General features: G+C 44.3%; 1 protein-coding gene across 1 annotated transcript; it reads right to left on the bottom strand.

The window, feature by feature from the left end:
- Positions 1-4,264: 4,264 nt before the first annotated feature.
- On the bottom strand, positions 4,265-23,067 carry LOC310773994 (gap junction gamma-1 protein-like). The gene is made up of 5 exons (XM_083634040.1): positions 22,916-23,067; positions 11,014-11,285; positions 8,749-8,977; positions 6,808-7,512; positions 4,265-5,734 (listed from the first exon to the last, which is right to left on the bottom strand). Exons 2-5 carry the CDS (start codon positions 11,251-11,253, stop codon positions 5,721-5,723), a joined length of 1,188 nt encoding a protein of 395 aa, XP_083490166.1. The 5' UTR covers positions 11,254-11,285; positions 22,916-23,067; the 3' UTR covers positions 4,265-5,720.
- Positions 23,068-23,878: the final 811 nt, after the last annotated feature.

Below are 23,878 nucleotides of genomic sequence, written 5' to 3' on the forward strand. Positions count from 1 at the left end.
TGTGCGCCACAACTAGTTCCTACCCAGCAGGTGTCAACTAGTCTCACTTGCCACTGAACGTACCATGCAGGCTGGCTTCATTGCATAATCCATATCAATCGTTTTCAGCGTGTAGCAACGAGCTAGCGAATAGCGCTGCTGTTGTTATTGTTTCCTAAACAATAAACAGATCTACCCCACCATTATGACCAGCTGCTAAGATAACATGTACAGATTTATTTATGGGCAACCGCAATATATAGACAAAGACTTGTAACTACTAATTAACATAACATATTATAAAGATTATTTATGGGCATCCGCAATATACGGCACAGACCTGGAAAGCACCGGAACAGATGACAATAACGATGACAATGTTCTGATGTTAATGTACCAGTCAAGCATGACAGGAAACAATGATGATAATGTCGATAATGTGAATGACAATGACGACGATGTTGATGACAATGATGATGACGATGTTGATGATGATGACTGTAACGGAACATAACTCAGCTCAAGCATTTCACCGTGTGTACTTGTACATCCGTGTGACAATAAACATCTTGTATCTTGTATCTTGTTTCAAAGGCAGCGGCGCAGGCATTTGAGCTCGGCAGAATCGACACATACAGCAACAGAGGCATACAGATTTGACACGGGAGGCGTGGAAAGGAAATCCAAATATGGTCGCAGCCGCAGTCAGAGTGGGTCAGAGCCAATTGCAGAGCTTGCAGGGAGCGGAATGGGATTTCCATCCAGCACCGACTGAAATGGTCGGCACCAATGAGAGAGCTAAGTCCACCATGCTGCTTCAACCCAGTCAGACTAGGTGTCAACTAACACTACTCCAGGCATGTCCAAAGTCGGGCCCAGGGGACAATTACGGCCCGCGGACCGATTTTAAGCGGCCCCCACCTTGTGTGTGTGTGTGTGTGTGTGTGTGTGTGTGTGTGGTTGTGTGTGTGTGTGTGTGTGTGTGTGTGTGGTTGTGGTTGTGTGTGTGTGTGTGTGTGTGTGTGTGTGTGTGTGTGTGTGTGTGTGTGTGTGTGTGTGTGTGTGTGTGTGTGTGTGTGTGTGTGTGTGTGTGTGATTTGGGGTTGTGCACGGTGCTGGAAGTTGAGTGAGTGGTGCTGGCTTTGTGCAATTTGTGCTTACCTTACCACCTGGCAGGGGAGAGCAGTTCTTGGCTCTGGGCTCTTCAATTCAGGGATGTTCAAGCCAGGGAGGTCTCCTCTGGGTTGGCTCACCAAGTCGCCATCAACTTCAAATCAAATCAAAAAACCTGACATGGCCAGAATTGTACAATTTAAATTGTACAATCAACACATTCATAACTTCATAACTTACAGTGACCTACATTAATTCCTGCCTGGGTAGGCTAAAGTGAAACAAAATGTGTATTACTTAACATTGTATATTTATTTATTTTTTAAGCAAAACAATGTTACATTAATTACAAACGTAATGAGTGTAAAGTGTAAACTTGACACAAGATTGCAGGTGCTATAGCTTCTGGGGCAATTTAAACTTTAAACGAGTGACCACTTTTAGGACTCTATCAGCTTATCTTTTGTGCTGTTTGAGAAATCGCAGTTTATGTTTTATGCTTTTTTCAGCCTTTATAATGGGACCAGCCTTGAGTGTCTCACTCTAGCAGGCTACTTCTTACTAAAACAAAACTGCGACAGTTCACACAACTTTAACACTAACATAGCCTACACAGTAGCGGAGCGTACGCCGGGGCAGAGGGTGCGGCCGCCACGGGCCCACTCGTCAGGGGGGCCCATCAAAAAAAAAAAAAAAAAAAAAAAAAAAATTTTTTTTTTTTTTTTTTTTTTGCAGGCCAGGCCACCTGGCTGGCAACCTGTGTTTTTATTTTTCTTCTTCAGAACAAGCTTGTCTGTAAAGTGGCTTCACTGTAGTCTTTCTTGGACATAATATTACTTGGCTCAGTGAGTGACAAATTGTGTTTTCGGATATAGGGGCTATCAGCTATTTTACAGTTGTGACTTAAAATGACTTTATTTAATAAAGTCAGTGGTGTGAGTCTGAGAGGAATTCAATCAATAGACAATAACATTGGTGTGTTTAAAATGAGATATTCCACTAAATATGGCTAAAACCGATTCAAACATGCAAAAAAGGCACATTTTTCTTCGCGGCCTGGCAGGCCCGGTTCTACGGGGGTGCAAAAGCATGCATTGCACCCTTATTTGTCTGCATGCTCAGTTGAAAAGTAAAAAAATGTATAAATGCTACAGCTGCACACTTACTGTTTAAACTTGAATTATAGTTGTTGTTTTTCTTTGTTCTTTGATGTGATTTTATGGCTTTTTGGCACCTATATGTAACCTTTTAAGGTTGAGATAATTGTATTATCATTATATGGTCCAAATATTTCAGTAAAGCACTTGAAACACTTGAAATATTCTTGCTTGGGTGGTATCATTCTACTTGAAATGATGGTCAAATGCATTATTTTTAGTAAAATAACATGTCAAATTTTTCGGCCGGCCGGCCTTTGGCCGGCCACCCGAGTGGGCCCGGCCTTCGGCCGGGCATCTGCACCCCTTCCTATCTAGGATGCACCCCTAGTCATCTTGTTCTGGAACCGGCCCTGCGGCCTGGCCTGGCCTTCAAAAAAAAAAAAAAAAAAAAAAAAAAATTTTTTTTTTTTTTTTTTTTTTTTTTTGATGGGGCCCCCCTAAGAGCTTCGCCCCCTCTGGGCTGATAGGGTCGCTCCGCCCCTGAGCCTACATTTCTCCTTTCACTCACAAAGTCAAAATATAAGCGACGTGATGTATAGCGTTATATATTTTGAGATATTAACGACCAATGACATAACATAAGGCTAACGTTACCTGATAAAACACAAGAAAGACTTACTGATGCTTCAGTAACAGTTCAGTAGCAAACACCATTCTTTCCAGTTGAGTTGTCAAACAGCTTTATCTAGCGTCACCGACTGATAGATAACTATATATCAGCTAATGTTACATTAGCTGAGCTCTACAACAGTCGGCTAATTATTCCACTGTGCGAGCTTAATTTGGTTAGCTCTTCAATTGAACTCGCTAGCTTAGCACCTCTCGCTAGCCTCTCGCGCAAGCGACACACAGACACACGCGCGCGCGCACACACGCGCACGCACGCACACACACACACACGACTGTCGGCCAACCTCAACTCGGGTTTAATTAACATTAGTAGAGCACGCTGGCCCTTGGCCAATAGGATTGTCCCTTTAAAAAAAAGAAGATGTATAATAATTGATATTTTGCAGCAGTAATATTCAGCTGAACAACAGAATGTTAACAGTGGTGTTATGTCGATACAACCAGACCTGGCCACAGCGTGTTCAGTTTATGCACTGAATATAACTGCAACATGGTTAAATGACCAAAATGTGATTGAATGCATTTGAGTGCCTGCATTTTCTTTCCATTTAAATAGCCAACCAAAACTAAATTCAAGCCCACTGCAATAAAATGATAGTTCTGGCTGAACAACAGGGGGCGCTGTGAAGACACCTGTAGGCTACACTCAATTCCCTGGCCCATTATCAGGATCTTACCGGATCTCCCAGGGGGGAAAAGCATTCTGATGTATCCTGGTGAGATCTATTTCGACCTGTAAAACAAAACTTGAATATATTCAAGAATAGCTTTGTCATAACATTTTTGAAGTTATCTGGACAGCTTGCCAATCCTGCTTTGTGAAATAGGCTAACTAAAATTAGAAAGAGGACATCTCCATTCGAACAAACACACCTGTTTTCTCCAGTTTTGTTTTATTATGTTTGGATGATTTAACTACCACTTGTAATACCTTCAGTCACCTAGGCCAGTGGTTCTCAAATGGGGGTCCAGGGACCCCCAGGGGTCCTTGAAGGGGTTCCGGGTCCCCAGCCAAAAGGGGAGTAATTTATTTGAGCTATAATTCCATTCATAAGTAACACTGACTATTTTGGTCATGGGTTTTATACACTTTCTGTAATAAAACCTCTAAAAGCATCAATCTTATATGGGGGACCATGGGACAAAATCCTATCAAATGGGGGTCCGTTTTCTAATTTTTGTCAATTTAGCAGTCCTTCATGTGAAAGAAATTGAGAACCACTGGTCTAGGGAGATTCAGCTGAGCCAAAGGCAAGAAAGGTGCACAAAAAAGTCTGAATAAAGTCTGAATAGAGTTTGACGTTTTTAATAAGAGTCCAAAAACGAAAACATTCCATTCAAATATATTTATTTACTCTTAAGACAAAATAATCTCTAACGTTACAAAAACTACAAAACTTGCAATAGGAAAAAATATATAAACCACTGAAGCAGTACCATATCAAAATGGAATGTACCTTGTATTAAGTAGAAGAACTGGAAGTGAGATGATTACAAGAATACAGCATCAAATAGCCTTATGGCAGGCTCCAGTTTCACCCATCAGCCAAAGAAGACAAAAGGGACTGGCAGGATATGAGAACGTATGAACACAAACAAAACATGGCAACAGTGCCGTTTCTTAATGCCATCTTCAAAGGCTCATTTGTCATCCCTTCATTCAGAGGCAAGAAAAGAAAATAATTACATTGTTGAATGAAGCCTAGATCCTAGATCCAGAGAATGCAAATCCTTCCCTCTGGTAAAGAAAAAATAAACAAAAAATAAATTTGAGATGATATTTATGATGGGGGAACACATCAAAATAGAAGGCTTTGTGATTAGATTTTTATTTTTTTCCCTAAACATAAAAGTGCCCACTTTCCAGCAGTCATGTGAAATGAGTGACATATACCAACACTTCCTCAGACAAAAAAACAATTAATATCCAGATTTCAACCAGTCAAAGATAAATCGAGAGATTTGGTCAAGAATCATAGGGAAAGATACCATGTTGGTGAGGGAAATGTTGGGATGTTTGAAATGAATGGCACATTAAACTATTTTGATCCTTAGAAAGACCTTTAAAAAACAGTGTGGAGGAACATTGGTAAAGAATTCAAGCATTTCCCAGGTAAACATTTTGGCCAATTTGAGTCAATATACAGGCTTGGATTTTGTGTGGCCTCAGGCTAAGACACCCATATCACAAACATCTAATCTGTCAAATTAAGGTGGTGTTCAGTGTTCAGGCCAACAACAAGCCTCGACAAGCTGAGGGGTGAATGCTCTTCAACATTTGATGAACCGAGAGTCTCCTTTTCCTTAAGACTGGGGGGAAAAGACTACTTTGGCCAGATAGAGCTTTGATAATCCCTACATCATGTCTCCAAGGGATCACTGCGTAGCAAAATAATAAAATAATAATCCTCTGGGCAGAAGAACAGGGTGACAAGGCATTAGCTGACAGCACCGTTAAGGTGTGTGGAAATCGGCAAACAAGAGAGAGAGTGGGCAAGAGAGAGAGAGCAAAGTATTTAGCAGGCTTTCAAGTTTACAGAGTTGTGGAGATGTACCATTATCACAATGCAGCTCGGTCAGCTTCATTATTTATTTATTTTTTGGACTGACCGTTAATACTGAAAGGCACATTTCTCTCATCCATCCACACAGTCAAAGTGACGCGCGCATGCATGCACGCGCGCGCGCACACACACACACACACACACACACACACACGCATGCACGCACGCACACTGGTCTCCCTCAGTGGTCTGACTGCATTCCCATATGTGCGTCCCCCATGTGTTTAAGGCCAGTAGGAATGGAGGGGCAGACGTTCTGAGGCAGGAAGCACGCTCAGGCATGTATTCCTAGGAGAGGAGGAGAGGAACATTAGAATACTCATCACACACAGAGACCTTCACAGACGTTTAGACCTCAGGCCTTAAATGCCTGGAAGAAAATAAGCACCGTCAAATGCTGTCATGGAGAAACTTGTGGCTATGAGTAAATCTTCAGGGAAACAGCTCATGGGAGCAGTGGATTGACAGTAACTTTAAGTGAAGAGCAAATATGTACTACTTTAAGCTCAGAGAACAAAGAACATAAGGTCAATAAAAAAAGGTCTCATATTATTCTGTTTTCATGCTGTTGATTACAAATATATAGTAGTGGCTCGGGATAAGAATGTTTTTCATGATGTTTTGCAAATGTATTTAGTTTAAAAAAGTAGAAAGTTGAATTGGATTCATTTTAAAACCTTAAAAAAAGCCGTCAACACCAGCCCCTTAAATTAGGTAAAACCGTTCCATCAGTTCAAATTATGCGAACTGGTCTGATTGGAAGGATCTTACTAATATAGGGTGCGTTCGGAAATCCAATCTGACGCCCTGCACGAAAATGAGAGTGCAGCTGTTCAAAGAGGCAGAGCGTACTCTTCCTGTATGAATTAACGAACGGGTCATTCGTTTTATAAACATATGCTACTGGCTAGCAGTTAGCTAACTGTTACACATACTGTACAAACAGCTCACTCTTATCTGCTCTCAGCTCCTCTCCTCCGTTCTCTTCTCTCCCCCTGTGTTTTTTAACCATTTTAGCAGTTCATCATCTCTTGGCTCTCCCTCTCCTCAGACAGAGTGCCGACAGTGCGCTCTGCCACTCCGAGAGTGTAGCGCTCTGAATAACCGAACACTGTATTCCAACAGCGCTCCCAATTTACGAATGCTCCAGTTTGTGCTAGAGTGCGCTCTGGGCGCTCGGAGTGCTATTTCCGAACGCTTAATTGGCCAAAAGCTGCTGTGGTTGCTAACTGGCATGTGCGAAGCGACCGAGCTGCGGGCGAGGTCACGCAGCAGCCAAGCTTTTTTTTTTTTTTACAGGTAACCACTCCACCAAAACCACATTTTAACATCTTCATTTAAACATTTAACAGTAGCTCTACCTTTCTCGCTAGCCTCTCCTTGTTTCTCCTGGGCAAAGTTGAGGCGGTTCTGCTCGGCGGCCGTCTGTACAGTTGCGTTGACTTCGGGGCTGCTGCTCCGCGAGGGGCTCCCCTCCTCCGCCTGGTAAGCCAGGTCCAGGTGCTGCTGCGCCAGCTTCAGGTGTCTCCGCAACCTCTCCAGCTCACGGGTTGACGGCCCCTCGTCCCCCAGGCTCTCCCGCCCGGAGTCGCCCAGCGGCGAGTCCCTCAGTGCCCCCTTCAGCTTGCCGCACTGGTCCTTCTTCATGGCGGCGTGGTACCCGGGGGGCGCTGTCGGCAGGGCGACCGGGCGGCAAGAGGACGAGGACGAGGGCGGGGGGCCGCGGGCGCTGAGGGTGGCACGCCTGCGGAAGGTGTCGCGGATGCCGCCCACCCCCAGGTGGACGATCTCCAGGCCGGTGAGGAGCAGGCAGAGGAAAGACACCACATACATCACCAGCAGGAAGATGGTCTTCTCCGTGGGCCGCGAAACAAAGCAGTCCACGGTGTGCGGGCACGGCGAGCGTGTGCAGATGTAGGAGGGGATCACCTCAAAGCCGTAGAGGACGTACTGGCCGCAGAGGAAGGCCACCTCGAAGGAGGCGCGCGACAGCAGCTGGAACACGTAAACTTTGATCAGGCCGTCCCTCAGGATCCGCCGGCGACCGTCGTGCTTTTTCACCACGCCTTGATGATAGAGGAGCAGAGACACACTGGTTAGCATCTCTTAGCATCAGTATCAAAGTGAGCTTTGTTATGTGACATATTTGTGAGATGTATAAGAAGATTAAGAATTAGGGAGTTATTACATCCTTAGACAGAAACCCATTTGGATTAAATCTCTAGGAAAAATGCTTTGCGGTTGATTGGTTTTGCTGGGTAACAATTCCTACTTTAAAAGTATTTGAAAACCAAAAATTAAAGGAATAGTTCACCCAAAACTTATAATTCTGTCATCTACTCACCCTCATGCCAAACACTGCTGAAGTTTGTCCATATGACACACAGGGAGGTCGCCAGCACAACTCCATACAGTAGCAGCCTTAAATAGCCTAATGTGTATACAGTATACTGTAGGTCTTTCTATGTGTGATTGTTTTTGTTTTGGAACTCTCAAAAAGGTCCCCATTGACTTCAGTTGTTTTGGAGAAGGCTGCTACGAAGCTGTGCTGGCATCCTCCCTGTGTGTTATATGGACTTAAAAAAACAAAACATTTTTCTCCCTGATTGTACTTGGCCAATTCTCCCTGCTGTCCCAGTCGTTGCTCCACCCCCTCTGCCAACCTGGGAAGAGCTGTAGAATAACACAATGCTTCCTCCGATACATGTACAGTTGCCAGGCGCTTTTTTTTTTTTTTACCTGGAGTTTCACCGGCAGGGTGTAGCACGTGGGAGGATCACACTATTCTCCCCAGTTACCCACCCTCCCTCCCTACCCAAACAGGTGTCCTGACCGACCAGAGTGCAGCGACCAGGACATACCCCTAATCTGGCTTCCCATGCGCAGACACGGCCAATTGTACCTGTATGGATGCTATAATGGAGTCTGACCAAGCTGAAGTTAACACGGGGGCTTGAACCTGCGACCCTCGTGTTGGTAGGCAGGGAGTCTACCGCTGCATTAGTGCAGCGACAAGGCCTCCTACCGCACCGGCTTCCCACCCGCAGACACGGCCAATTGTGTCTGTCGGAAACGTCTGACCAAGCCGGAAGTACCACTGCCAGGAATTGAACCCGGGTCTCCGCAGTGGTAGGTGGTGAGTGCTTTTACCTCTACACTACGCAGACGCTCCTTCACCGGAGTTTCTATTGTTGGCATAAGATGACAGACATTTCATTTTTGGGCGAACTACTCCTTTAAGCTCCACAATGACATAAGAAATGCACTTGTGGCTTCTTGTACGCGTTGGCTCCTCACCGTACCTTTCTCTACTTTGTCCACTTTCTCTTGTTCAATCTCTTCTTCAATCATGGGGTCCTCCTCCCCGTTGTCCTCTGCCTCCTCATAGTCGCGCGCCTGCCCGCGGCTGATGATGGGTATCCTCCTCCTCCGGCTCTGCTGGAGCGGCTGGTACTCGCTGTCCTCCATGCGGGCAATCTTGTGCATGGCGAAGCCCAGGTACATTATGGTGGGGGTGGTGATCATGATTACCTAGACAAACACACTGAATGTTAGTGTGGTTCACAGGTTAGTTTGTGTCCATACAAGTTCAACCATTAATACACATTATCAGCCAGAAGTTTGGACACACCCCATTTTTTGTTGATTTTTACTGTAATATTTTCCACATTTTAGATAGTAAAGACATCAAACACAAACCGAATTATACTGCGACAAGTGTTAAATCAAAACTCTTATAATTGCCTTGATTAGGGATGTCACGATATTTTTCGTCCCACGAAATTTCGCGATATCAAAAGGTGACGATGTGTCGTGGAGATGAAAAACTATCGCGAGAAAAAGAACCTGTGAACATGCTGCACTGACGGGCCGGCACTGATCTGCATTCTCTATCTTTTCCTTGCTTGTGAAATGGGGACTAAACCGACGCTCATTAAATAACCGACAAGATTAAATTATTTATCACTAATCAATGCATTCCCCTGGCTGGCGAAGTTTGCGCAACACTTATTCAAGATTCAAGATTTTTATTGTCACTCCGTAGTAAGTATCATGTGTGAAATTCTTGTGCTGTAGACTCCGTTACAACATAGTGCAAAACAAAATAAAAATAAAAGATATATAAATAAAAAACAAGAGGCAACGGGCAATAGAGCAGTAAGACACGCCACGGACAGTGGCGTATTCACTGCCCATAGTGCAAATGGCATGAACATACTTTAAACATAATTAAACATAATAACATTCTGTTAGGTGCAAATAGCATATACCTAATTAAACATACTATTGAACATTAGTCATACATAATGGTGGCATCTACAGTGCGGTACAGTACGGCTACTACACTATTTGTATATGTTAAGGAGTCTCGTGGCCTGTGAGAAGAAAACTGTCCCTCAAGTGATTTGTGCGTGCTCTTGGGACCCTGTATCTCCTCCCTGAGGGTAGCAGGGAGAACAGACTGTTGTGGGGGTGGTTTGTGTCTTTGATGATCTTCAGGGACCTCCTGAGGCACCACTGGTTGTACAGATCTTGCAGTTCTGGCAGCTCACATCCTGTTACGTGCTGGGCCGCGCGCCTATTCACGTTTGCCCATGCGGTTATCCCCATGCGCACAGCGTGTTTCAGTGGATGACAGCAGGGCGCACCGACTGTGTGTCTGCCTCTGCCTGCACATGAGGGGGAAAAGGACGGACACTCGGACAGGGAGACCCCGGTCCAAGTGACAGGCGAGATGTCTCCCCTCATCTGTAAAGACCTAGTCTGAAATTAACTAGTTGTCGTGCCATTGTTTCCACGGGCACAACATGTTGGGTGAGCAGTTAATCAATGCATAGCCTACACATGAATCTCGCTCTGAATGAGTCTAATGTGCGCATAATATCTGTCATTAGGCGATGCAGCTCTGTACTCCCGTTGTGAAACAATTTCTCTGGTATGTGTTGGATTGGTAAAGAAAGAGTAACGTTAACTTGATACGTTTCAATAGTCAATTAACACTGCGCAGTGCAGTCAGAATTAATTGAAGGATGACAATTAAATGTGAAGATACTAGCCTACACAATACACAGCTCGTTGCCTGCATAAGATATTTGAGAGATTGTAGTTTCTTTTTCTTTTACCATGCAACAAACGTTTAGTTTGTGACAGTGCGACACATATTGCAAGATAAGCCTTATCTTCCATGTTGTTTTCTAGTTATTATAATAACAATTTCCAACAACAGCATTTGTTTTGCATTTTGTGTATTTCAAATAGACAATTTCCCCAGTCATAATATCATGATTCAAGTTTTGTAAAAAAATAAATATTGTATCGTATCGTTATCGTTAACCCAATATCGTGTATTGAATCATATCGTGAACTGAGGGTATTGTGACACCCCTAGCCTTGATGGAAAGGTTTTGGATAAAAATGGCATAGGCATCAACTTCAGTATTTATATTTGTTCAAGAAACAAATTCAAGCTTTTTTAGTAAGCATGAGCATTTAGATGAGTCATGGGGGTGAGTAGAGATAAGGGTTGAATTTTCATTTTTGGGTGAACTTCTGGACATGCGGCTCACCTGAAAAACCCAGAATCGAACATGTGACAGCGGCGCAAACGCGTCGTAGCACACGTTCTCACATCCAGGCTGCTGCGTGTTGCAGATGAATTTACTCTGTTCATCATAGTAGACGCTTTCACCCCCGACTGCCGTCAGCACGATGCGAAAGATGATGAGCACCGTCAGCCAGATCTTCCCCACAAAGGTGGAGTGGTTGGAGATCTCATCCAGCAGACGAGTTAGGAAGCTCCAACTCATGGTGCCAAGGTGACCAGGGAGCTAGATCAGCTCTGGGTGGACAGAGAGACAAGAGACAAATTAGTAACTGGGATTTGAATCAATAATACTGAGAAGCAACATCTTTAGTGATACCAAAATGAGCACAACTCCTCAGTCTTCTCCATTTTTACTACCTTCATTTTGCCATCGTCTCACATTAAATCTGAACGCACGTTGACCCTCCATTGCATTGTTACACAATGTTGTCTTGTTTTCTCTCATGGTGTTTAACTCATGTGTGCTGTGACCCCAAGAAAAAGTTTTCCATTCCACTGTGCACTTATGTAAAAGGCAGGATTTAGCTGGCAGCGCCTTCCTGCAATTCATTTTACGGTAAAGACGCGCTCGGAGTGCTCCTCTTCCCAGCATCGGGCCTATGCACCACGGAACTAAATTACTTTGTCCTAGGGGACATGAATGCATGATTGGCTGCAAAGACGTTGTGAGAAGACATGTATAAACAGACAGACATAGGATCCATATCAGTACAACAGAGTGTCAAAATGATCAAATTATGGTACATTATGGGAATTTTGGCATTATTGATTGTACATCGTACAGAGGGCGAAATTATCGTACAAATACGATAATTATCGTACACCTGGCAACACTGATGCTAACATAAACAATGCAGTTAAGACATTAACAATCGATTGTCAAGGGTCGCCCAAGCGCACCCTACGGCTTTCTCGCATCAAAGTCACTTTCTTAAACTATTTAGACATTTAAATAGCCATGCATGTTTTCATATGAAATTTGATATGTAGATTGTTCAAACTGTGTAAAATTATTCAAACACTAGCTGGCGTTTGCTGAAAAGAAAAGCCCCACGAAAAGACCAGAAAATGTGTCATACCGGAACTGGATGTGTCCGACTCAGGGCACAATTCTGCTAGCATTTAGTCAAGGCAAGCCACATACTACCCAAAGACTCTGAGCGTAAGGTGAAAACTATGCAAAAAAGAGAAGACATGTTAAAGGAACACTCCGCCCATTTTCAACCAGCTTTGTATCATTAGAACATCAGTAGTATATCAGAAAACTGTAAACGGTTTTGAAATCTGTCATTTAATTTGACAGTTATTGAGTGTTAAAGTGTGGACCAGTGACATCACTGGTCCACACTAACTCAAATTAATAACTCATTAACTCAAATCAACTCTCAATAACTGTCAAACTATTCATCATTCATCTAGTTTGACAGTTATTGAGAGTTGATTTGAGTTAATAATTTGAGTTTGTGTGGACCAGTGATGTCACTGGTCCACACTTTAACACATTGAGTGCCACAGCGCTTCAGTAAAATTGTCTGGAGCCTGTGCCAGATTCACTTCCATTCAGTTGAAAACAGCTATAGAATTTTTTCTATTAGGGCTATATTGACAGGGCTGGACTTTAATGAAACATTGGACACTCCTGCTTCTTCCAAAGAAGAAATTTTGTTTCTAGACAGTTCCATTATGAAATGACAGCCTCTGAAAGAAGAGCACTTTCAAGGGTTTTCTGCTGTTTTTTTTTTACTTTTCAAGATATAGTCACTTTTATGAATACTTTTTGCACTCTAATTTCAAGCACATTCACTGACTCTGGCTGGTGTTTTCTGATGTGGTGGCGTGGTGTGGTTCTGTGCCCCCCCTCTCCACCTCTGAGCTGCGGGCTCCTCCCCACACGCACAGAGTCTCCGTTTTTGCCCGGATCCCAGCGCAACAAGGAAATGCCAAACGCGACTGAACGAAAAGGTTTGGCCGTTCGGCTTCGGGTGCTGGCTTTCTGGCAGGGAATCGTGTGGAGAAACTATATGCAGAAGATAGAAGCAGAAGAGCTCAGTTGTGGGCGCGGATGCAGCCAACTTTCAGCTGCAGACAGAGCAATCTATACGGCTCTGGCTGCAGCATGCATCGGTTTCCCCTTTGATCACGTCTTTCCCTGCTTTCTCCAGCACAAAGTAAAGGATCTGAGGTGGGTGGCGCAGCTCCCGTGTCGATGTTTAAGGTGGCGCCGTGTGATCCCTTGAAGGGATTCATGCTCACTGGCTGGGTACGACCTTAAACAGCAGAATTATGGAATAATATGAATTATGATTTTAGGACGTCCACAGACGTCCTTTGCACTCCTCGTTACTTTTTTTTAGGACGTCCACAGACGTCCTTGGCACTCAATGTGTTAACACTCAATAACTGTCAAATTAAATGACAGACTTCAAAACAGTTTACAGTTTTCTGATATACTACTGATGTTCTAATGATACAAAGCTGGTTGAAAATGGGCAGAGTGTTCCTTTAAGTGAATGAATGTTACTGGTGGCTAAATTCATTGTTCAAATCAACACAAATGGATGTCAAACTACCAACTCACTTCCAAAATGGACTCAGACACTGGGTACAGCTAGATTGCGGGGCACAGATAAAAAAGCTACTGAGGGAGCCACACTTTACCTGTATCAGCTACAGATTTTGACAGACATCCAAACAGTAACACTCAAACTAGAGTAAACGCCTCCTCACCTCAACGGTTCTGCTAGCCGCTGGTCTCAGCAACAGTAGGCCTATGGAAAACTCACATTCTTACACCTCCCTGCTATGCTAAGCCTCAGATGCTCAATCCAACATCAAAGCACCGGTTGGCAAGTTGCAGCTAGCTGTTAGGGAGACCTGCTTTGGCTTGGAGGAGTTACGACGTCGAGCCGTGAATGGGGTCAATTCATTCTTTTTTCAAATTCAAACTTTCCTGGACTTACAGTATTGTCTGAAAATCATGCCTTTACCATTTTACAAATATCTGGACGTACCACTTGCAATGAATCAGAATCACTTTTATTACCACAGTATGCAAGATTACATACAAGGAATTACCGTAGTCTTACTGTCATTATGCAGCATAGCCGCCATGTCAATAATCAGATAAAGAAATAGTAAAAAGAAAAATACAACCACAACATTGCAAGTGCAGTCCAATATATCATCATCATCATCATCAGTATATAAATGGGAGCTACGGCTCCGTCTGTTTCTCCGTCCCACTGATGACATCATCAATGATGTCATAAATCCCAGTGATGTCACCAGTGATGTCATAAATCCACTGATGTCATCAGTGATGTCATAAATCCCATGTCTGTCCCACTGATGTAATCAGTGATGTCATAAATCCCAGTGATGTCATCAGTGATGTCATAAATCCAGTAGTTTGTCGAGGAGAGGGGGAGAGACTGAGGGAGAGAGAGGAGGCAGAGAGACTGAGGGAGAGGGAGGAAGGGGAGAGAGAATGAGGCAGAGAGAGGGGGAGAGAGACTGAGGGAGAGCGAGACGGAGATATTATGCGCACGCCAATAGGGCAGGCAAGGCCACACAGCAGCCGAGCTGCGGGCAAGGCCGCGCAGCGGCCAAGCTGCGAATGCGAGCTGCAGGCCAGCTCGGCGAGTTGCGGGGCCAGCTCGGCAAGCTGCAGGATACGTGGGCTCGCCCAGGGATCAAGCGCGCGTAGCACGCGAGATCCCTAGTAGGGATGCCACGGTGTGAACATTTTCACACCGAATAATAAGCACGTGACCTCACCGGTATTACCGGTTACACCGGGAAATGTAAACAATAGGATTGTTAGTTCCTACTAGTGCATGTTGTTCCCGGGAACAATAACAGTGAGACACCAGTCGGGTATCCATAGCAGCTAGACTAGAGCGAACGTTATGTTATATGTATGTTGATAATACAAGTTTTAAAGTAAGCAAGAGTCTATGCTTTAACCGTCCATTCTGTAGGTTCATAGAGACAAGACGCACGCTGCTGCTGTTTAAAGTACTAACGTTAGCATGGACGCTCACAGTCATACAACACTGGCTGCATCACAACTCATGGCTACATCTGACTCGAGACAACTTTTCAGACGCCCGTGGAGACAATCTTTCTCAAAAGAAACTAACGTTAGCGACACACCTGGAGACTTTTTCTGACATGGGATTAACAATACCAGCAAGCAGCAGTAAGCAGGCAATGACTGAATGCTGGTAAGTCCTCCCTCCCGTTAGCATGGATGCTAAGTTAGCATCGACTTTTCGCTGTGGAAAAAAAGGCACATTTCCAGAGATGGCCTGCAGTGACAACAGTATGCACACGCATGCAGGCTTAGCTAAGGGTCTTACCTACATGTGTATGAGGAGGGCATAATTTGTGTTCATAAGATGTATAGCGTTAACTCACGTTAGTTGCTGGTCTAACCAGAACAGCGGAGCCACACTGCAGCCGAGAGGGAGCGCTTGTAATTTACACCGGCGCACGCTGAAACTGCGGAGTTTTCCTTTCAATTCTTCCTCCATAAAAACAAAAGGTGTTACCGGTGGGCACGTTATGTAATCGGTGTATCCCCCAACACCGTGTAACACCGGTAACACCTATCGCGGCAAGCCTAATCCCTAGTACAATATATACATGAGTGGAGGAGTGTTCAGTAGGCATAAAACATGAATTTACAGTCCCGAGTTAAATAGGCGTTAAATTAAATAGTTACAGTCTAAGTGGTGCACGATGAAGTTAGCAACAGTAATCTAATGATATAAGAGTTCTGGTAGAAGCAGCAGCTGTACTTTAAGTGACGAGTGAAGCCCCGCGGCCCGGGGACCTTCATTGGACCAACTTCAGATGTTGTCGTCACTGGTCGGATGAGGAACCCCCTGGGGGGTACGGGGAGAACATGCAAACTCCACACAGAAAGGCCCTTTCGACGAGATAGCCCACCTGGGCAGTAGGCACTTAAGATATGGGGGGGTCACAACTCCAGCGCCCACAGCGTCCCAGGTGGGAATCGAACCCAGGACCTTCGAGCTGTGAGGCGACAGCGCTTACCACTGCACCACCGTACCCCAAGTTGTTCTTGTGGCGAGAGGTTCTGGTCTTGACAGACCTCAGTCTCTTGAGGGGGAGTGTTTTGAAGAGCTCATTACCAGGGTGGGAGGGGTCGGCCATGACCTTACGAGATCGCTTCAGTGTTCTAGCTGCATGCAGGTCCTGAAGGGATGGCAGGTTGCATCCGATCACCTTCTCAGCACAGCGGATGATGCGCTGCGGCTGCAGTATGTTAATGTCCTTGAGAGTGGCAGCAGCATAACAGACGGTGATGGAGGAGGTGAGGCTGGACTCAACAATGGATGTAGAAGTGCACCATCTTTGCCTTTGGCACTTAGAATTTCTTCCTCTGCTGTGCCTTCTTGGTGAGTGCTCTGATGTTCAGCTCCCCTTTTAGGTCATGGCTGATGATAGGCCATCATCGATTAATGGCCACAAACTCAATACCCCGCTGGCCAGAACAGGCCGTTAACTTCAATGCTCCCATCCCCTACCTCACAAGACTCATCAACCACCATACAGCATGAGCACAGCTTTCACTCCTAGCTTTTCCCTTCTTTTCCCCCAGTCTACTGATATTATACAGCATTCCCCCTTCTTCATATAGCAGTTGCACTTACATTTTATTGTAGACCAATTGTATCATTATTGAAAATGGATTTTTACCACTGCTTCATAAAGGTCCCATTCCGTGCAAAAGCTGTTTTTACTTGTAAATGCATATATACTGCTGTCAGCCCTCCCTGTAATGAGTGGTCACAAGCTCAGAACTGCCACAGTTGGATTTGTCCCTATCCAGCTCCCCCCTGCAGTCTCCTCCAAGCCACACCCCCAAACGCTTCGTTTGCCCAGAGGGGAATTGGGACGTCACGAGCTTCCTCACGCATACTGCGCGGGTCTCTCTCACACAAGCTACCTGCACCATTTTGTCTATAGCCACAAAATTAACACTTCTAGCTGGAGCGACGCCAACTGTACGTGATCCAGCAACTGCGGAGGTGCATTCGGTAAGTCTATGCATTTTGAGATGTCCTCTTTAGCGTAGCAACGTTAAGTTAACGATAGCGTTAGTTGTAGACACAACCTAGCGTGCTGGTCCACAGACGCTAATCTGATTGGCCGCTGGGAGCCTGGGAGGGCTCTCCCTCAGCGGCCAATGGGAACTGTTAGTTCTGAATATATTATAGAAACAGACCTTTCTTGGGACGAGGAAGGGACAACTCCGTCATGACAAACGGGGTTGCTATATTTTCGACAAATTAATCCAGAATCATGTTTTATGGACCAGAGACACACATTTTTAAGAGGTTAGAGCTGCACGAATTGGGACCTTTAACAATTTTATGCGCGTAAATTGGTGTGATTTCAGTCTGGAAATGACTGCGAAGCACTAATAAAACCTACTACAGTACTACTTGACATTAGTGAAACAACACGGTCACCATGATGTGTATGAGAGTTACAATATGATGTGTATGAGAGTTACAATAGACACGGTCACCATGATGTGTATGAGAGTTACAATATGATGTGTATGAGAGTTACAATAGACACGGTCACCATGATGTGTATGAGAGTTACAATAGACACGGTCACCATGATGTGTATGAGAGTTACAATATGATGTGTATGAGAGTTACAATACACACGGTCACCATGATGTGTATGAGAGTTACAATATGATGTGTATGAGAGTTACAATAGACACGGTCACCATGATGTGTATGAGAGTTACAATATGATGTGTATGAGAGTTACAATAGACACGGTCACCATGATGTGTATGAGAGTTACAATATGATGTGTATGAGAGTTACAATAGACACGGTCACCATGATGTGTATGAGAGTTACAATATGATGTGTATGAGAGTTACAATACACACGGTCACCATGATGTGTATGAGAGTTACAATATGATGTGTATGAGAGTTACAATACACACGGTCACCATGATGTGTATGAGAGTTACAATATGATGTGTATGAGAGTTACAATATGATGTGTATGAGAGTTACAATATGATGTGTAAGAGAGTTACAATAGACACGGTCACCATGATGTGTATGGGAGTTACAATATGATGTGTATGAGAGTTACAATAGACACGGTCACCATGATGTGTATGGGAGTTACAATAGCAATACAGTCTTCAGTTCAGTCACTGTATGAGAGATCGCTCCTTTAAAGTGGATCACTCTGTAATGGGACAAGATTTTTGGGGATCCAACAAAGAGGTTAATTGGGAGAATCACAGGATTGCATTTGTGATGTTCTCTCTCAAAGATTATAGCGGAAGTAAAATTTAAGGTTCTTGAAGCCAATTTGAGCATAATTTGCTATTTGTCAGTGGAATTGATACCAACAGAAACTGGCTCACAAACAAGGTCTCAGATATCAATCTGATCCAAGACAGATTACCATTCATCCACCTTCTCTGAATATCAGTCTGCAGGGTGTGTGAAATATTGCCCCACACTACAAGCATTTCATGAATCATCACAATAGGTGGAGGCTTTACCCATTACCGGCCCCTGAGGGCAAGTCTCCTCATGACACAGGCCCGCCTCGTGCCAGGTTACGGTAATGACGCCTGGTTACGGTAATGACACCTCCTTTTGCCAAATCCTCCCACAGGACTGGCACCTTGGCATGGACACAAGCGGTGAGACGGTCTGTGCCACGTCACCGACATGATCAAGAAAAAGAGCTTAGAAATCATCAAAACTACCAAAGCCGGGTGGCTCACTTGGTAGAACGGGTACCACAAAGGCTTAGTCCTTCGCACGGCCGACCCGGGTTCGAATCCGACCCATGGTCCTTTGCTGCATGTCATCCTCTCTCTCTCCCCTCACCTTTCCTGTCTGCCTACAGTACTGTCCTATCTAATAAAAGGCAAAATGCAAAAACAAGAAACTACCAAAGGCATTGGATCTTTTTTTTATGTTGTATGTAGTTGGAGACTAAACGAAATCCTTAAAAGCATCCAGTGAGAAATGCTGTGCTTCAAATCACCTCTCAGATCTGAAGCGAGTCAGAAAAGCATGAGGCATTTAAATGTGAGGTTTGCTTATAACAAGTCAAATAAAAAGCAAGCTGCTTCAAATTCAGCTAGCGATGTTCATGATATTTCCCAGTGAATACCTTTACCTGGGACAGAACTAGTTCATGTGCCTAATAGAGTCTTGGCGGTGAGACTGGCAACAGAACGGACAACCTGTGACCCTGATGGCAATTATTGCAGCAGGAACAATTACATCTGCACAGTGACATCTGTTTCGCCCTGCCTTACAATTACAAGCCTGGCCTAAGTGGCACATGTACTTTAGGAGGGGTCTAAAACCCTAGTTTACATGTTCATATTCCCATCACCAATAGCCATGTATGCATATAATATTCAAAATATTAATACAACAAAAACAGCACTTTGACACACCAAAAAACCAACAGTAAACTGGGGGTGAGGCATTCACATTCCTCAGTATCTTGGTTAAAACTGGCTCATCCCAAATGTCTATATGGTTATATGATCTCACCTATTGTCTTTACATCTCTTGAATATCTCCTTTAGAAAACCGTCAATGCTAATGTACAAGCCCTTTCGGCACGTTTTCATTTTGAGGCGGACTGTCCCTTTAACGGCATACAATTCCACTTGTCCCAGTTCAAGGCGTGTTTGGTTCCTTTTGTTCCAGAGGAAATCTTGGTGATCTGATATTCAGCCATCTCCATTTCAAGCTGTGTTTTTTGAGGACATCACCTGCTGTGCAAAACATGATGGACTCATCAAAAAAACTAAGCCTCGTCTATAAATAGACTACTCAAGTTGGTTCTGATTATCCAGGTTGCATAATCACTGTAATCTAGCCACGTCAAAACAATAGTTCTGAAAGGACCGTTTCTCAGCCCTGTTTTCAGAATCCAGCGTGTTGTGTCTAACGGTTTTGGGTGAGCCGGAAAAACAAGCACTTTGGCATTTAAACGTGACCTTGAAGGGGCATTACCTGCGTTTATCACAACCTTATCACTCACTGCACTTCAGTCATCTGACCGACACCAGGAAGGCTTACACAGCTTGACCTTGCCTATAAACAAGTCCAGATTGAATGCACCAGTTCGCACGGGACATCAACCAGGTTAGTGAATTTGAAATGAACACCTGCCACACACCAAATGCCAATAAAGTTAGTCTGGCAGACAGAATGGATCAGAGCCACCCACCACACTGGAATGCTCCAACTCTTTTGAGATGATAACACATGGCTGCCTCAGGACATCATGTCTTTGAAACCAAGCTTCAAATTCTTCCTTGTCATTTGAAGTCTATTGCACTTTATTATGAATTACAACCCTGAGCCTTGACAAGCGAGTGAACACGTTTACACAATATCTGATGCACGAAATGGCACTGAAAACAAGAGTGAAAAGTGAATTCTTCTTGGCAGGTAAATTATTTTAGTTTACCAGCCTTTTGCCAGGTGAGGTGAAAAGTTACATTTGAACACCATGGATGACAGTGTTGGCTGTGATGTGAACTCTCTTGTGGCACCCAAAGCAGGGTCCATGGACCCACCAGGGGTCCTGGAGAGGGGTCCAGGGGATCACCATCAAAATTAAAACAGCTGTCTTTTCACTAATAAAGACAAGCTAAAAGAATGACTCAGAGATTTCACACTCTCCACCCACAGTACCAGCAGACACACTGTCCACCCACAGTACCAGCAGACACACACTGTCCACCCACAGTACCAGCAGACACACACTGTCCACCCACAGTACCAGCAGACACACACTGTCCACCCACAGTACCAGCAGACACACACTGTCCACCCACAGTACCAGCAGACACACACTGTCCACCCACAGTACCAGCAGACACACACTGTCCACCCACAGTACCAGCAGACACACTGTCCACCCACAGTACCAGTAGAGACACACTGTCCACCCACAGTACCAGTAGAGACAGGCAAAACTTGACTCAGACATGGGGGGGGGATCTGTATCAAAATTAAGGTGTGTGGTATTCATTCAAAGATCGATTCGAATCGATTTGGAGGTTTTGACATGAAAGTGGGGGAACCTCTCTCTCTCTCTCTGCTCTACCGCATGTTAGCTGTCCTCTCTGCTTTCCTGCTGTCTAGATCAGTGGTTCTCAACATGGGGTCCATCTGGGGGGACCACCAAGGGTCCTTGAGAGGCTCCCAGAGGCTCCCCAGCAAACTAAATTGAAAAATTGAAAAAGTTGAACTTGTTAAACTTCAAAATTATTTCATTTACAAGACGTTAACAGTTACAGAATGTAGCAGAATGACTGTTTTGGTCATAGTTTCACTGTTATCTCTCTGCCTACAATAGTGATAGTCACGAAATTCTGGACAAAATCACCATCAATTACAAAATATTCACAGATTTGTGTCTGAGAGGCGAGCCAAAATCGGATCCAATCGGGGTCCGTGGCTGTGATGTGGACTAAATTAGCTGTCCCTAATATGAAAAAGGTTGAGAATCAGAATCGCTGGTCTAGATGGAAAAAAAAGCACAGTTTTCTGGCCACATGTGGCAGATCACCCAGCCATCTATCTCCCCAACACAAACTGCTCTTCTCACGCAAGTCTGTGCAAACACAGAAGCAAGCCAGGGCAAACAGTCCTGCCATGCCAAGCCCCTAACAGCTGACCAAAGACGGCTTTTAACAGTAGCCTATTTGCTCGTGTGGGCTAAACCCAACTCAACTGATTTAATAGGTTTTCTTTGCTTGAAGAGTCACTAAGCTACAGAAGGAGACTGCTGGGGGGGGGGGTTGTTGGAGAGTTTGGGGGAAAAGTTTCTGGACAAAGCAAAGGCGAGTTAACATTCCTTCCTAACCAAAAGCAGAGAGCTGGATTTTAGGGTTCAGGGAGCAGACAGAGGGCACTTGAAAGCACCATGCAGTCTGCCGGTTATACAGGGCAATAGAGAGGAATAATACCCCCACAAATGTCAATCACTGCACTTCAGTGGTGTCACTCTCTAGGGTTTCTGACTTTGCACAAGACATGCAGTGCAGTGGGGTGGGAGGGATTTTATCCACAAGGCAGCAGGGGTGTAGAATAAGTTTTAGCCTCAGATAGAACTACAGTAAGCAGTTACAGAGGTTGAACTCATAAGCAATAGGCCTACATAAAAAATAAACATCTAGGCATAACAGAAGGCTGTGTGACTGAACTTGCTGAGTCACATGAAATTGTGGTATTCCTGGAGATAAAAAAAAATACAACCGAGTTTTCCTTAGTAGAAAGGATAAAGAAAATACACCACGCTTTAGCCATTTTAAGAAGTCGTTTGGTGGAAAGACAATTTTGAATTTTGGGTGATAAAATTGTGCCAGACAGACGTCTCAAGCATTCCTGCTACGAAAAACACTTTAAAATTCCTGACTTTGAGTCTGAAGTCAGTAACGTTAGATTTCAGTGGATTTAGCCTATCCTAATATGCTAGTTTTTCAACTCCTATGGCGTTACTAGGCTAAAGTTTTGAACTAGCTGGCTATAGTTGCATGACAAGTTCCACTGTGATATTGGTATCCTGAGCATAGAGTTACGTTCCCATCGGCGCTTTAACTGATGAAACTTTGCTAACGTTACTAAACTCACCGCACTACGCGTAGATTGGCTCCAGGCCTTGACAAACTGAACCCATTTACACACTTTAGATCTCAAACCCGTCCTGTAAAGTCAACTTGTTGGATGCCAAAATCACAAACGACGCTACAAAAAACCTGTAGGAAGAAAAGCACCTCTCTGAACTCAAGTTTTCACCTACCTTCTGCTCCAAGCTGCCCGTCTTCAATCTCGTCGCACGTTAATTGCTCGACCAGGCTTTCTTAATTAGTGCGCTTTCTCATCAGCGTCAAGTCCGCGACTACAGCAGCCTTCAGGATTAACCCATTCGGCCCATGTGACCCCGCGCGTCGGGGTCCCAAGCACAGGAGGACAAAAGAAAGATCCCTTGATTCCTGAAATCTCCTGCTATTCCCCTCCTCCCACACCTCCTCCACGTAATCAGCCCCATTCAAGAAGAGGAGGCCCCTCTGCATGAAACTTGAGATCCGCACTGCCGACTACCGTTCTGCCCTCCCTCACCCAGAGATCTATGGAAAACCTGTCATACATTTTAAAGGATGCTCTGCAAAAATAATAATAATAAATAAACAAATATGTGTATGTAGGCTATGTATTTTGTGTGTGCTGTCTTCTCATGTGTCAGTTAAAGACATAAGCCCATAAGTCTACATAAGTAGTAGACTTTCAGGTCAGGTTTGTGAATTTAAAATGGTTAAAGTTAGGCTACCTTTGTTTGTATGCATCTGCATGTACATGTGCAGTGAAACCATTTTTTTGGTCAATGTGGCTCCTGAGTAGAGCAAGGTTGCATACCACTGGTCTAGAGAGACAGGAAAGACTGAGAGACAGAGGATGAAAAAGGTCCAGGACATCCCATCTAAATGGTAACCTAAACCTACACTCTCAGTGATTCTCAAACTTTTTCATATCAAGGGGATTTTGTCTCTTGGACCCAAAGCTATTTTTATTGATGGATATGATTTTGTTCAGAATTCCAAGACTAACTGTACTGTAGGTAGATAGACAACTATGATCAAAACAGTCATTCTATTCTCTAATTTGGTGAAGAACATTGATCAATTTGCTCCCATCAATTTGACCCCTGGAACCCCCTCAAGGACCCCTGGTGGTCTACGGACCCCAGATTGAGAACCAGTGCTCT

This window comes from Poromitra crassiceps, assembly GCF_964638095.1.
Source record: "Poromitra crassiceps genome assembly, chromosome: 3".
NCBI lineage: Eukaryota > Metazoa > Chordata > Actinopteri > Beryciformes > Melamphaidae > Poromitra > Poromitra crassiceps.

What these genes read in the sequence shown, in the direction of transcription:
- LOC310773994 (XM_083634040.1), bottom strand. Translation starts at nt 11,253, where the DNA reads ATGAGTTGGAGCTTCCTAACTCGTCTGCTGGATGAGATCTCCAACCAC. An exon ending in TTCGATTCTGGGTTTTTCAG is followed by an intron (nt 8,978 to 11,013) that starts GTGAGCCGCATG and finishes GTGTTTGTCTAG; the next exon opens with GTAATCATGATCACCACCCC. An exon ending in AGTGGACAAAGTAGAGAAAG is followed by an intron (nt 7,513 to 8,748) that starts GTACGGTGAGGA and finishes TCTATCATCAAG; the next exon opens with GCGTGGTGAAAAAGCACGAC.